The 16,061-nt window shown below is 35.5% G+C and overlaps 1 protein-coding gene across 6 annotated transcripts in view; it reads right to left on the reverse strand.

Moving 5' to 3' along the window:
• Positions 1–16,061, reverse strand: part of RBM26 (RNA binding motif protein 26) — a 56,377-nt gene that overhangs the window by 20,703 nt on the left and 19,613 nt on the right. For 3 of the 6 annotated variants that reach the window (XR_775071.1, XM_010578305.1, XM_010578269.1), the window contains exons 7-15: positions 14,719–14,958; positions 13,088–13,255; positions 12,594–12,734; positions 11,461–11,572; positions 10,508–10,667; positions 8,918–9,082; positions 5,228–5,359; positions 4,128–4,199; positions 873–1,001 (exon numbers count right to left, since the gene is read on the reverse strand). Coding sequence is in view for 5 of the 6 variants with exons in the window: in XM_010578305.1 (XP_010576607.1) it covers positions 873–1,001; positions 4,128–4,199; positions 5,228–5,359; positions 8,918–9,082; positions 10,508–10,667; positions 11,461–11,572; positions 12,594–12,734; positions 13,088–13,255; positions 14,719–14,958 (1,319 nt within the window). In the remaining variant the exon portion in view is untranslated. The remainder of the gene's footprint in view (positions 1–872; positions 1,002–4,127; positions 4,200–5,227; positions 5,360–8,917; positions 9,083–10,507; positions 10,668–11,460; positions 11,573–12,593; positions 12,735–13,087; positions 13,256–14,718; positions 14,959–16,061) is intronic. The other 3 variants (XM_010578276.1, XM_010578293.1, XM_010578284.1) reach the window with 3 other exon arrangements.

Here is a 16,061-nt window from a genome sequence, read left to right on the forward strand (position 1 = left end):
CCAAATTAGAAGTGATTTCTTTAAAGTCTGGACCAATGCCACAACTGGCATGCAGCTACAAACTGCTATTTCAAATTATATTAGACATTACCTACAGAAGTTTACCAATAGGCTAAAATCTTTGTTTAACAGTTATACTGCTTTCAATACTTATGTTTGAATCTAACTTAGTATTGAACTCTTAATTTCTGGTTTGAAACCAATAAGATAAACATTGTCTTATATTTAGTTTTTCTAAATGGTAAGAATAAACCTGAAAAAGGAGCTTTACTGGGCTCTTTTGAAAATTCTACGCAAGCTAAACTACAACTGAGTGACCTATTCAAGGCCAAATGCATTTTTGTTGCATTGTTGCATTTCCTCTCCAACGTAAAAACAAAAAAAAATGGATGCGGGAGAACTACAGTTTGGAAACAATAAAATGCAGGGTCATACACTTCTCATTTCTGTCAAGTGAAGAAACAGTTTTGGTCACAAGTACAAAATACACTGAGAATGAAGGCCAGTCTGATGATGATAAAGGCCAGTTCAGAAAGCCTTAAGAGAGAACAATAGTGACTGTCCTATACTGCCTTCTCACTCACAATAGACAATTCATGCCTCAACATGCACATACTGCTTCCAGGAAAAAGTATTTGCCATTTTGAACTTCTAGAGAGTTTTAAACCTGCTTACACTGCCTGAACATACACTGAAAAAGTAACAAAACAATGCTGAATTTTCTTCTCCTTTGAAAAGAAATCATCACAGCAAATTTAATCCTGTAACTAGTTTCATCTACGCTCTTGAGATGAATATATATAGTGCACTACCTCTAGTGGTCACAAGTTCCCAGTCTAGGTCCATTTTATAAAGAAGCATATTTAATTTACCTGTTTTTTCTTCTGTGCTTCATTAGAGTCTAGCACGGAAGTGGAAACAACAGGCAAAGATTTCTGTGCTGCCTTCAAAGCAGCAGGGTTGTACACAGTTTTTGTCAAGCCAGTAGAAGTGGATAAAACCTATAGGAGGAAATCATTTTATTTTTTTTGCCAGTGAATTTCAATTTTTTTAAAAAAAAAAACCATGAGTGCTTAAAAATATATAAGCGTCTTTTGTCTGTTTTGATGATATGAAATATAAAAATTTGGTGTAACAATAATATTTGGAGTTGCTGAAGTTAAACAATTTTTAATGAGGCAGCACCACATCAGATACAGAAGAATTATAAACATCAGATGATAAATCCTTCCCATTGAGATTTCATATGTACTTCTGAGTTTCAAATATATAAAATTTTATGCATTTGAGCATCATTAAGGAAACAGAAGACTGAGATTTTCCCAAGAATAACTGAAGTTTTTCTTTTTTTGTTTTGAAGTTTAAAATACAATTTTTCATGGCTGTGTGAATTTTCCAAGCAAAAATTCAACATAATTTTAGAGACCGAGGTCCAAAGTAGATACAATAGTTCCTTTTCATATGCAGTTTGTGCAAAGTAAAGCTTGTACAATCAACAAGAAGTAACTCAAGTACAGGGAAGTCTTCAACATCGTACAGCAAAGGAAGAGACTCCTATGGCTCTGTTCTCTTTCCTACATTTGTAATGAGGTATGAAATTTCTCCACAACTTACTGAGAACACAGTTGTCTACTTTATAATCTTTCTGAAGTGTACTATGTACATCTCCACAACACCTGAAGATTTGGACTGCTCTGATTTTTTATCACATTCCTTAAAGGACGTTTTGGCCATGTTAGTATTGAAAAAATCCGTGGCTAAGTGCTAGAGATAATATAGGCATGATCTTGTCTGCCTTGTTAGCAAATCACAGCAATTATGCAATTGGTATCATTTCCAGGAGCTTAAAAATACTTTATATGTATTTGGAAAATTAAAAGATGCATGCAGAGTCTATTGGTCACCATGCACTCCATAACATAGACACAATGCCCACCAACAGGAGAAAAGAAAAAGAGACAGCCAAGAAACATTCGAAAGACAGAAAAGACCAAGAGATCAGAAGAATTTACAATAGGAATGCTTCATATAAAAGCTTTTCACTTTGTTGTGCTATTTATACTATTTCTTCCCACAGTAAAGTATTTTCTAGCATAGGCAGTGCAGAGAGAACAAAAAACAACCCCCAAAACCACAAAGCATGTTATGGGGTATTATAAAAGGTGATATAAAATGCTCTAAGCAGGCCATTAAAAAGGACACGAAGGAATTTTTTTAAAACTTATTAAAGCACATTAACGTATGCATATCCCAATCATACAGTTCCTATTACAAAGTATCTTTAGGACAGGCTACATCACAAACAGAGGACCAAGTAAAGACAAAAATATTGACATGCTCCTTTTGCCCTGAACTGTCTTGATGGCAGTGAACCATGCTTCCTCATCTCTTTTAATATAAGGAGAGATGCCACAGCAGATGTACCTGCATCAACTAATACAGAAGAACAAGAAGCCACGCATTAATGTCTTCTAAATCTTTTAATACTATTTAAGAGAAGGAATAGTGTCAATCTCTTCACAAGTTCATAAATTGCAAGTCCCTATACAGATCTTAAAAGGCCTCACGATGACTGTTTCATCTCCTTTTCCTCCTCCTCTTTGGGAAGCATAGCTACCAACTTTCTTACTGTAAAGTTCTTGTCAAACCCTGCACTCAGTCAGAAGCAAAAAAAATACCTAGGACATGACATCTATGTTTTTTGACAGCTGTCAATCATTTAATTTCTAATGGTTATAGAGCATTATCACTGCAAACCAAGCAAGGTATTTCCTTGTAAAGGGACAGTAGTAGGTAAAAACAGGTCAAACCAAGTTTCAGAACCCTACTAAAAATGCCAAAGGAAACTGCTGCTTCACAACCAGTCCATTGAACAGCCCAGCAGCTAATCAAAATCAGTTTGTACTATAAGACAACACAGCAGAAAACCATTTTAGCATGATTTTACTTTGTAGAGAAGTGTTTCAGGATAACTCAACTCTTAGGGAATGAGAAAAAAACCTGTTTCCACTCAAACTGAAGCAGACTTCCCACTTCTGAACTAAGTGTATAGTATGTACATAAAATGTAGTTCAGGAATACACAGCAAGATACTTATCTGCAACTAATTTAGGGCAACAAGAACACAACTAATCAAACCACCAACAAAATATAGGCAAGAAGTCAAGATCAGTGCATGCAGGTGGACTGCTCGGCTTGAAATGAGTTGAAGAGACATCATCCTCTACAATTACAACTCAAGCATTGTTACCTTTGTATACTAAGTACAGCATGGTATCTTTGGAGCAAATTTTACTTTTTAGATTCCAGTAAATGCATTATCTCCAATATCGTAAGGGGACAAGGGGGAAATGCAGTGGATGCTTCATTTCAGGTCAAGCCATTTCCCAACAGAAAAGATACATACCTAGGCAGAGGAATCTTGTTACCAGGTAAAACTTGCTGCCTTTCTACCAAAAGGCTTCTCAAATGAATGTTATAAACACTGAGAAAGCCTGTCCCCTAAGGTTCTAAATAGATCTGAAAACATGCATCATGAAGTTTGCTACTAAAGTAAACACATCAACAACTCCATGTTCTGAAAATTGCAACCACTGGGCAAAATACATTAACTAGTAACCACAGTTCAGGTGCACTTTTCCCACCTTACCTCTCTTTGTCCTTTCTATACTGATTAATTTCCACTTTTATCTTTTCACAAGTACTGCAAATTGTAAGACCAAGTAAGAGGGTAAATGTTTACAGCATCACCTTTTAAGGGACAAAAAAGCCCCAAAACATTTTTAAAGAAAGGCTCTCTATAGATTCCTATGTAGTGTCAAAATTTATTTATTTTTTGAATTTATTTCTGTATTCTTCTAACAACTCAGGATCAAATAAATGGAACCTACTATATTAAAACAAAACCCACAGAATAGTAGCTTCTGTCCTAGCATATTTTACTCTTCTTATAATCATTTGGCCATCTGCTGAGTTTCGATACATTATACTTCATAAAACTAACCTTTAACAAATAACATTATTCATAGGTATGAAACAAACTTAATATTAATGCAAGTGATTTTATAATAAAATTATTTCTACTGAAATTAAATCTGAGAGGAAGAGAATATGAGACATTCTCTTACCTTTTCAGTTGTTGGAGTAACTGGCTTTGACACAAAACCCAGTCTATCCTTCACAGATAATTTAGTCACATTCTAAGAAAAAAAACAAAATTATAGTTCAAATACACTTTACTTTATGAATATTTTGCTGTTTCCTGTGTAATTCCAGATGTTAGAGATTTAGAAAAAACATATTTAACTAATAAAGCCATAGACTTTTGAGCAACAGTACAAGAAAAATAATACTAAAGCAGCTGATGAAATGAATTTTAGGTATTTGATTTTACAGTTAATATACACCTACAAATAGATTGGATAAGACAAAAGTAAAGCCAAATTTGGAATCAAATATTATACTACATATTTTTTGCAAGAAGACCATGACATGCTAGCTGGCAGAGGATTATCTACACAGGCCCTTTTAAATACACTTCAGGTTTTGTGTTTTATAATCTGCTATTTGCAGGTATCAGTTGCAGAAAGTTGTTGTTTGAATTTAAACTGTTTTCTGAAGTGTGGTGGTCTTCCTTTTCAGACCTAAAACTAAAGTAGTGACACAATGCTAATAATGAAATACTTCTAATATAATAAATATTTAAAGGCTATTTCTAATGGGAGTAACATGCCAGATTGTCTTAGTCGTATTGGTACTGTGGTTACATTCTTCCTTGCATTAAGAGTGATGTACAAATACTGAAAACACTTGTAGATGCTGACCATCGGTCTCTAATGGTTTTAGCTGTTTAACAGATATAATATTAAAAGTTTAATATTAATTAATATTTAGTTTTTTGGATAGAAACCACTTTATTTTGAAGGTTGAAAACTGCTATTTAACACAGCATTACTGCAATATTTTCAGAGTCTCTTGGGGTTTTTTTAAACTAACTAAAAAACTATGATACTAAAAATTAAGTACCGTGCTTGGGTAAGAAAGCCAAATATCATTGCACTGAGGAAAACTTTAAAATCAAAACACCACTCACAATCAAATTAGATGAACCTGTAAGTAGTAATGTGTACTTGCACTATATGAGTAACTGTAACAGACACATTAATACATTATGGAAGCTATTACAGAAAGAAAAACGTGCAACTCATTTTTTGACTGTCATACATACCTGAGTGACTTCTGTATTGGCACTCTGTGCTTCTGCAGGTTCAATATTACTTGCAGGTACCGGACCTAATCGCTCCTTGACTGATTGTTTCACTACCGGTAAACTAGGTTGCTGAACTAAGGGTTGTATCACCTGTAACACCACCCCATCCCCAAAAAAGCACATCATAATATTAACAACAAAAGGCTGCTACATACGTAGTTCAATAAATACACAATGAAACTGCAGCGACTGCATTTAGATTTACACTTCTTTGTTTCTATCATTCAATAGCTTTTCCACCTAATGGCAAAAATAAACACTTCATGAGATTTAGGATGTTACACTGACTATTTGTGTAGCGCATACAGCAATAACATCTATTTTGCACTTGCAGCTCACAGAAGTGATCAATCAACTCTGGTCTATTTCTATTAATCACATCTACTTAGATTATCTTAATTTCCACCTGTTAGAACTGAATAAAAAGTAAGAAGCAGTCTTCTGATTCCTTTCACAGATCTTTCATCATCAACCATTTAGTTATGGAAAGGCAGATTACAAACTTGCATCATAAAGACTCTCACTTTTTATTACAGCGATATGTTGCTTTTCATCTCCTATGTGTTTAACTTGGACAACATAGAAAGAAAGGATATGGAGACATGCAGTCATGGGACTGAGGAAAAAGAAAACAGAGCAGCTAATCTTCGGACCTACCATGAATATGACCTGACAGGTAACACCCTGCCTTTTTATTTTGACAAAAATATTAAACACTCAAGACCAATAAAATACCCTTCCAAGCAAGCTTCCTGTCATATTTATGACGCTCCCAAGATCACCTAACCCATTCACCCACTCCAGGCTACACCTAAGCCATTACTGACAGTATCTATGTAGTTCTTACAGATTTCCATGAAAGAGGTCCTATCACCTCTCTAGACAAAAGTGTTTCAGTATCCTTTAGCATTAGAAAAATTTTTTTCGTATCTAACCTAAATCTCCTGAGCTGCCTTTTAGGCCCAGTACTTCTTGTTTTATCTACTGCAGATGTTGAGAGCACACTATTTCTGCTTCCTGGCAGAAACCATTTATTTGATGATTTATTATGGTTGACTCCCACCATCTTTACTAAATGCTTCCACTCCTTTCAGAATTGCCACAGTAAGAATTTTCCAAAGTAATCCTGCTGAGAAAGAGCAATGGTTGAGAAATTGTGCAGGACCAGACAGTACTGAAAGGACAACTTAAAAAGCCAACTGATTTTACATAGAAAAAAAATTCAAAAAGCCTGTCTTTAGTGCCTGACAGAAAAAATCTGGCTGGAAACCATTATAAACATAGGTGAAATTAATTCAGCTCTAATTAATTAATAAACCAGAAATCTTCACAAAAATTAACATACTTGTAGTATGTGAAGTACTGTAAGAAAAGAGCTTCCGTACTACTTGTAGATATGATACCAAATATTAATTTCAATGAAAAGGGAAGTAAATATTCACGCTCCTGAAAGGATTATGAATTAAAAATACCTGTTTACTGACTCAACAATTTGATAATTGCTGTATTTTGGGGTAGAACAACACTGCACTTAGAATTTTAATTTCCTGTTTAAATTTCTCTTGTCAGTGTGTGCCCTCCATCACCCATAACAGCCTTCAAATTGTAGTCTCCTGGCACATGCTGAAAGGCTGTTCTTTGTGAAGCAGGAACCCTTAATATTGTCACCTAGTACCAAGGGGAATTCATTCTCAAACCATCAAGGTTAACTTGCCAAAGGTGTTCTGCTAGGAAGCTGGTAACATCACTAAAAAACGTAAGAGTATTTAAAATTGATGTTTTGCAAAATAACAAATATAGAGATCAGGTATTTGTTTGGAAATACACAGTTAATACTCCAAGATGGATAGCATAATCAGCAAATAAGCTGATGGCAGTAACTGTTCAAGCTATCCTTCTCAAGAGAGGTAATATTTGTATGAATGCAAATGACATACGCCACTGCCCTCTTCTGGCTGATAAGATGTAAATCAAGCTTAGAAAATAAATATCATTTTGAGTAGCGCTAGTTCAGATCAAGCATCAAGGATATTCAGAAATTTGATTCCAAACTCAAATCTAAGGGATGGTAACTGGTGAGATAGTGAGATAGGTGTTGTTAAAACTTCATTTTTGTAAATAAAAAGCGGGGCATTTGTTACAAAAGAAGGAGAGAAAGGAAACTGTTAAAATACCCTACAGCAGAATTGCTATGGAAAACTGGGTCATTGATTCTGAATGATAATGACATACACCATCCAGAGAAAGAAGGAATTAAAAACTTAGAGCAATAATTGAAAGAATCCTCTAACAATTTATATATATATGCTGATGTAATGAACAAATAAGTGAACATTTCTTCTACAGAGCCTGCCTCACATTTACTAAGTGTAGAATGTATTGTTCCACACTGACAGCAAATCCAATAAAGCAGGATACACAAGTTATTCAGAAGAACTTGCTACACTGGGAGCTAACTGACAAGACTCTATCCAATAACCTACACGACCTGGGAGAATCCAAGCTTCCTCTTATGTTTGAGTAGAACCACTATACCCACTAACAAGTCTGATTTGGCTTGCCACAGGTTACGCATCTAAGCTCCGCAACAGTAACTGCTGTTTCATATTCTTAAAAAGTTGCTAATGCTACTATGCACATGACAATTACCAACAGGTACTCCACTGTGCAATTCAATCAAAAAATACAGAATAGAATAGTTCAGTTGGAAGGGACCTACAGTGATCATCTAGTCCAACTGCCTGATCACTTCAGGGCTAACCAGAAGTTAAAGCATGTTATCAAGTATATTATCCGAATGCCTCTTTAAACACTGACAGGCTTGGGGTATCGGCCACCTCTCTACAAAGCCTGTTCCAGTGTCTGACCACCCTCTCTGTAAAGAAATGCTTCCTAAAGTCAAGTCTGAGCCTCTGCTGGTGCAGCTCTGAACCATTCCTATGCATCCTATCACTGGATACCATGGAGATCAGCACCTCCCTCTCCATTTAAAAATGTAAAATGTCCCATATCCATTCCCACAAAATTAGTCTCTCTAATGCAGCTCTCCTCTTACACTGTTGCTTGCATGCCCTTTCTCTCTACATGTGTTTATATATATGTGTGTGTGTGTGTTATCTGTATATACCTGTATACATTTGTATTTACCTTTGTGTAAAAAATCCTACTGCTACTTTCTATAGCAGTATGCATGCTCAACAGGAAAGGAGAAAGGAAAAGAATGGAAAAAACAGCTCCTTTTGAAAGAAAATTGAGATTATCTTCCAAGAAAAGAAATATAACTCTCTTGTCTTTCTTACACTCACCAGAAGAAAAAAAAAAAAGCCTATACTAGTTAAAGCAAAATAGATGTTATTCAGCAGACAGTAGCATCAAATCTTGCTTCACATGAGATGACAGAGTGGAATTCTCTGTAAGTCACAGCAGGGCTTTCTTTAAATACCTTCAGTTTTATCTTGCTAATCAACTCCTGAACCTTCTATCTGAGGTCAAAGAATCTACAATTAAGAGTAACTTTCAGAAAATAATTACATGAAGCATTCATTATTTCAGAAGTACTTAGTTTACTTTCTATAAACATTTTTTTAGAAAGTTTAAAAGATTATGTTTTACATAACATTCTAGATAGAATAGATTTAGATCCTCTACCTTCTGTGTGGTAGTTTGGATTTGTGGTGCACTGCCTTCTCGATGCCAATAAACTTTAATAAAACGATTATTTAATACTGCTTCTGTACTTGATATAGCTTTCTTTGCTTCCTCATGTGTGGCAAACTGAATAAGGGCACCTTCTGGATCACCTTGATATGCAACCTAAGATTTAAAACAGAAGAACAAAAACTGCATGTAGGATTCTCATTTGTGTCTCGATTATCACAAAATCATTAGTTTCAAGGCTCAGAAGCTTACAATTTAAACCCAATATGGGTCATTAGATAAACACTTCCCATTCATGATTCTGTTTGAAACACCTGGTGTCAAGAAGCAACCTTGAGATTAAGCTAATAAATTTTAAGAACAGTTAAAAAACCCCAAGCAAACTGAAGTAAAATACCTGAACAGTCAAATAGTATATCTAATTGCAAACACAAGTAGTAGTTTGAAAGACAAGAGCAAGCATCACTGAAGTAAAAAAATTTGCTACAAAAAAAAAATACGGAGACCAGTCAATAGATGTCCTATCTAGTATCAGAGCTAGACAAAGTTCATTTTGATTTTCCTTCCTTTAAGCATTAAAATACTATTTTAGACACCCTCAAAGGACAAAATTATACCTTTTGGAAGAAGAAGAGTAGCTTGCAATATCTATCTGCGTATCTGTCTGTCTCTCTATACACATCCACACAAAATTTTACTTGCCTTACTGAATCATACTGCTTGCTAATACACCCGTATTCTTAGGCAAACTATGGAAAGGCTTAAGAAATATTTAAGATCAATTCAGAGAGATTTTAATTCCCTCAGTGTTCAGACAGGCACAGGAGGTTTATTCTGTACTGTACAGTATGCACAAAAATATTCTATTACACCTCTTCATTCAACAGCTCAGTGCAACCAAGAAAGCATACATAAAAACACAAGCTAGCACCTGAAACCTGTTGATAATGAAGCATGATGAAAGGTAAGACTGAGTAGCTTAGAGACTGGATATGAAATACTAACATTACACATACAGCCTGCAATATGCAACATCAACCTAAGTTAGGCCCTAGTTCTTTGCATCCCTCCTATCTTTCTCTAGTTATTTGCTTATTTCTGTTTATAAATGTGGGTCACTCAGATATACAACAAAGTAATGATAAGGGACAAACTGCCACTACTGTGGGACTAGAAACCAATTATATCACAGGGGCTGCTTTCTGGATGAGAAATGCACATTTTCTGTATTCACAATTTATCTCAAAAAATACAGAGGGTTTATATCAGAACCGAACTTGAGAAAAGGGGTGAAGGAAAAACACTTCCAATCAATTTTCAATGTTTCAAGCAATGTATCTTAAAAGTCTTACCTGTGAGGAAAACATTTGTTCAAAAATCTAAAAAAAGACTAGAACATTTCATTTCTGCTTCTTCAATGACAATTCCATTAAAAATAATAAGTTCATGTTTAAGAAACAAGTTAGGAAAATAATGAGAACAGTTTCAGGGAATCAGTTAAAAAACAACTGGCATTCTCCGCTTAGCAGCTACCTCTATTATTAAGTCAAAGCATAATGGCTTCTCTTTGTTGCCTCTTACCTGCAAGTTGACTAAGTTTCCAAACTTACTGAAGTGCTCATTAAGTTTGCTGATATTGTTAAGTTCTGGGGGAACTTTTCTCAATTCAAGTTTTGTATTTTCATTTCCAAACTGCACCTTCTTCTGGAAACCTGGACTATTTGTTCTGTTAAAATTTTGCCTGCAACAAATAAAAATCAAGCCAGAAATCCATAGCAAGCTAGGAAACACAATGTTAAATTGTATATGCTTAACATAGGAGCATGTACGAGACATAAAGGTCTGCAGACTTAAAAAATGCAATTTTAGAAAAGTGTAGAAGAGGACAGCACACAGGCCCATACACCTGCAGTTTTCCCCACTGATACTCTCAACATACCCCAGTGCATAAATCCGCAAGATAATTCATAATAATTCACTTGTGTCAGTAAGACCTGACTTCTAAATTGCTTCTCTCCAAAAACCATTTCACGGCTATTCCACAGAATTTCCCCACTAACATTTTAAATAACTATTACTTCAAGGCTCGTCTCAGTTCCAGTAATCTCTTAAAATCCCTTCCAACCTTTTGTCACCCCAGGTACATCTGCGCTAAGCACTGCATCCTATATTTCCTGTCAGTAACATACCTGGCAACTCAAACCAAAATAGCAGTGACACAATTCACATTTCAAAACGAAAAATCAGTCATCTCTAACAACCATCACATTGCAGCTTCTCCATTTCTTAGATCATTCCAGCTTTCACGGAGTAGATCTTGGTATCATCCAAAGCAACTTCAGCTATCTCTATACTGCCTTTGAGAGAAGACAGTCAAATACAGACTGCTCTCCAGTGTGATTTATTTTAGTACGGACAGCTTATTCACAGTTTAACTTGCTTGCAATTTATATAGACTTATATGTTTCAGATTACAGAAAAGAGCTCCATGGAATTCCAACTATTAAGCCAACCTTTTGTTAATGATCACTCACTTGTCAAACCAAGTCTTCTTTGTAGGAACTCCACCATCCCCTGCACCAATTGTTCTTTTCCTGGATTCAGCATCTACCACTATTCTCATACTACTTTTATTAGGAGGTTTTTCTGTAAACAGATGAAAAGATTTTACAATATTTTTGTATTTTCTGTGTATTTGACTGTAAAAAGGTATTCTGCTCACATTGAATTTGCACTGAAAAGCGTAATTGTTTATATTGAAATTACTACGGTCCCTGTTCAAACTGAATCAAATCTTGGTCACGGACTTTTCTTTTTAACTATCAAAAGATGCTGTGACAGATCAAAATAGCTAATAGCTTTCATTTTGTCACAGTAACATCACACATAAGGAAAACAAAAGAGGCGTGACAGAAGGCATCTGCCTCAAGATGGCTGCACTCACTGATTCACAATATCCCATACAATACTCTGAGGCTCACACAATTTCTGCCAACACCTCCATTATATTAGATGACACACACAAAAATGCTCATGGTAGGAAATGTACAGTACTCCAGAGCACTAACACTTAGGAGCAAGATTTAGGGATGGGTGGGAGAGGAGTGGCTCTTGCTGAAGAACAGGAATCATACTGGGGGACTCCTCACTGAAAATACACCAACAGAAACATAGCAAGATTAAATACAAATACATACAAATGTAAACAAAACCACATTAAAAAAATTGGGTTTATCCTTCTTCCCTTCTCATTTTGTATGCTGCTGCTTCTTCTCAGGGCCACAGGAACTAAGAGGTTAAGATTACTCATGCATAACTGTCTGCTACCAGATAAAAATGACTCCCTCCTCTCCACAGCAAAAATCATCCTAAGATTCTGTTACAGAAACAGTAACGTTTTTCTGTATAGAAGACGTACAAATGTGATCAGTTATTACAGCCAAGTGTAAAATGTGCAGTACCCTAGCAAGAAATTTCATTTTACCTGTCAAAACGCACACACAAAGAAGCTACAAACATAATTCCCTATTCAATAAAACTTCTCTTAATTCCAGAAGATTTTAAAAAATGCAATGTTTCCCAGTATTACATTCTCTGAAAACTGCCTCAATCTGCATTAATGTAAGAAAACGAGCTAAACTAAGTAAGTGTAGCTTTGAAAGCTTACCTCTGGGTGGTAGATCCATATCACCTGATGTGAGTCCTATCAAATTTGGTCTTTGGGCGTGTACTCTATGTCTATACATAGGTCTTGAAGTATTTGTTATACTTGGAGCTTCTGGATTATAGCCATCTGTGTCATACGTTTCTGGTAACAAAGAAATTGTCTCATTAAAATAAATTGCAGTTAAAACCCTTAAGGTTTCAAATACAGTATTTCATTTAATTACAAGATACAGTTACAATGGAAGAGTTGTTATACAACTATCCTAAAAAACTGCCATGACAAGTTTTCTTCTGCTTAAACACAATGAAAATATTATTCCATAGTCAAGATTCACATTTACATGCATATTTTACTTCTGTCCTGAACCAAGTTAGAAAAAAGTGTTAAACTAGTGTTGCTATCTAAATGATACAAACTTATTCTCCCGCACTATGAAATTATAATCTCTAAAAAGTACAGTATAATATGAATCAATGTTATTCTATTTAGCAAACCTTGTGGGCAAAGCCTCAGTACTACACCTGCTGTAAAAAGAGAGGGTGGAGCAGGAGGCGGCTGGTGATGAATACCCGTTGTAACAACAGTAGGAACTGAGCTAGTTGCTGAGTTTGGGGGAGCATCCATGCCAGCAGGCTGCAATGGGGGAAGTGGAGGGGGTGGTCCTGTCAACAACAAAGGAAAACACTGCATTCATTTATTATCCTCTAGACTTACACTACACCCAACTCATAAGGAAATTGATCTGACATGTTTTTGAGGCTATTTAAAATAAAGGGGGTAAGAGGGCATATATACAGACATGATGCTGTAGCATTCATTCATATGAAACCATCCCCATCAGCGAGTGACTTAGAACTTAGACTACAGTGAAAAGCATTTCAATAGTTCAACATTTCTCTGAACACCTTCTTTCTATAAGCAAAATTTAATTGCTAACACAGTATTTATCTTCACCAACAGAAGATCTTTAAAGCTCTATAAACGCCCCCCAAAGAAAAAAATTCTATTTTTTAATAGTGTAGAACAAAAATATTCTATGATGACAATAACTAACTTGACAGAAATTATTTTTCCAAACACCCAAGAAGAAACCTACAACTCTGATGAAAACCTCAAACAGATCCTTCTTAAAAGTGAGGGGGTTTTTTTGGTTGGTTGGTTAGTTCGACTTTTTTTTTCCCCACAGGTAAGGTGACACTTTCAAAGCTGAGCAGTCAAGCCTGACATTCAATTTAATTGTTGGCAAAACCAGGTTTTAGAAAAAGATACAAAGTCACATATTTGGACTTTCCACACAGATGCAGGAATAGCATGTGAGGCAGAACTGATCACCCCAGCAATACAGTTGCTCTCTATACTAAGTGAAATAAATACATGCAAGATCTTACTTAAATATACTATCAACTGGAAATGAAAACAGGTCAAGAAACTTCCAAGCAATAACAAATATTATTCTTGAATAATTTAACCGTGGGACATATAAGTTAATAAAAAAGAGAGAATCACATAAAACTAACATAACAGTTTTTGAACAACGCAAGGGAACTGAATACTAAACTGCTATTTTATAAATGAGAGCCAAGCACACAAGTCTCCATGTAATTTTTAGTGCTTGAGTCAAAGAACTTTCCAATGAAAGAGTAAACAAGCTGAAAAATTTTTCTTAGTTACTTTGAAAGTTTAGTTTCAAAATTAATCGCAAATGACATTTTCAGGTGTAAATTTGATGTGGTCATGAATTCTCTTAATTTTATTATTACAAATGAAATGCCAAATATCAGCTGTTTCCAGGGTTTTCCGTTCTTCGCTAACAGTAGTCAATTTCAGACAACTCCTATAAAACTCAAGGAACTGAGTTTTGCCACACCATGCTTTTGCTTAAACACAATTAAAATATTATTCCATATTCAAGATTCACATTTAACATGCAAATTTTACAACAATCAACTTTGCAACAATTACCATTAAAAAACAATAATTTGGGGGTAAGCTCTGCCATAGCAAAGTATAGTACAACTTTCTAAATATAGTTGGCGTTCTTAAAACAGCTTTTTGTACGGCACACAACCCAAGTAACATCCAGGCTCTTCTACTCAAAAATGGGTTTTAACCTTTTTTTAATTACCTGTTACAGGTGGAAGGCTAGGTGGTAAAGGGCCTGGTGGTGGTACTGGAGGTCTAAGATTAACAGGAGGAGGACTCAGAATTGGTGGAGGGGGAGGAAGTCCAGGAGGAGGTGGTCCTTCGACAACAGGGGGTTGTGCTGGAAAAGGCAGAATGCCAGGAAGATTCACATCTTCTACCACTACCGGATCACTTCCATGATCAAAAGGGCACATGTCTCCTCTCATACAGAAACCCTTTTCTGAAACATCAAAAACCAAAAAGAATTGTTGTTAGTATTCAACAGCTGTAGTTTGATTCAGAGTAAATATGACATATTCTATGTGTAATGCAGCAATTTGTAAATTAAGAGCTTCACATACCAGCAGAAATTTATATCAGAAAATGAAATTGACCATTTAACTTTATTTTAACAGTCAGCACATAGGAAGATTGCAGCAACTTTCTACCAGAGTAAACACAGATTTATTTTTTTTCTTGAAGACTAAATTCTGCACTGAATTGTAACAAACTCTGAAAGCAAAGAATAAAGTGTTTCTAAGTAAAAAAATGCAGAAACTGGGACTTAGAAATCCCTATTAAAGTTAGAAGTTAATATTATAAAATTCCAACATGACAAAACTCACTCCAATTCCTTTTTCTCTTTTGCAATTATTTCACGAAGAATTAGAATATTTTCCCATAGTTTAATGCAATTATTTAAGAGCAAAAAATGTTATTAACATATATATGTACTCTACATGTGTATATATACATATGTACTTAAATATGAAATACACACATATAAATAAAAAATAAATACATATTCACTTTTCTTTTACATGCAAGTAAAACGTTGGAGTGGGTCCAGAGGAGGGCCACAAAATGATCAGAGAGATGGAACACCTCTCCTATGAGGACAGGCTGAGAGAGTTGGGGTTGTTCAGCCTGGAGAAGAGAAGGCTCTGGGGAGACCTTATTGCAGCCTTTCAGTACTTAAAGGGGGCCTATGAGAAAGATAGGGACAGACTTTTTAGCAGCATCTGTAGTGATAGGACAAGGGGTAATTGTTTTAAATGAAAAGAGGGTAGTTTCAGACTAGATATAAGGCAGAATTTTTTTACAATGAGGGTGGTGAACCACTGGCACAGGTTGCCCAGAGAGGTGGTAGATGCCCCATCCCTGGAAACATTCAAGGTCAGGTTGGACGGGGCTTTGAGCAACCTGATCTAGTTGAAGATGTCCCTGCTTGCTGCAGGGGGGTTGGACTAGATGGCCTTTAAAGGTCCCTTCCAACCCAAACCATTCTACGATTATCTGTTTAGCAACAGCCCCCACAAAAAAAAAAAAAAAAAAATACAAAAA

This window comes from Haliaeetus leucocephalus, unplaced genomic scaffold (genome assembly GCF_000737465.1).
Source record: "Haliaeetus leucocephalus isolate CR32 unplaced genomic scaffold, Haliaeetus_leucocephalus-4.0 Scaffold61, whole genome shotgun sequence".
In the NCBI taxonomy this organism is placed as follows: Eukaryota; Metazoa; Chordata; class Aves; order Accipitriformes; family Accipitridae; genus Haliaeetus; species Haliaeetus leucocephalus.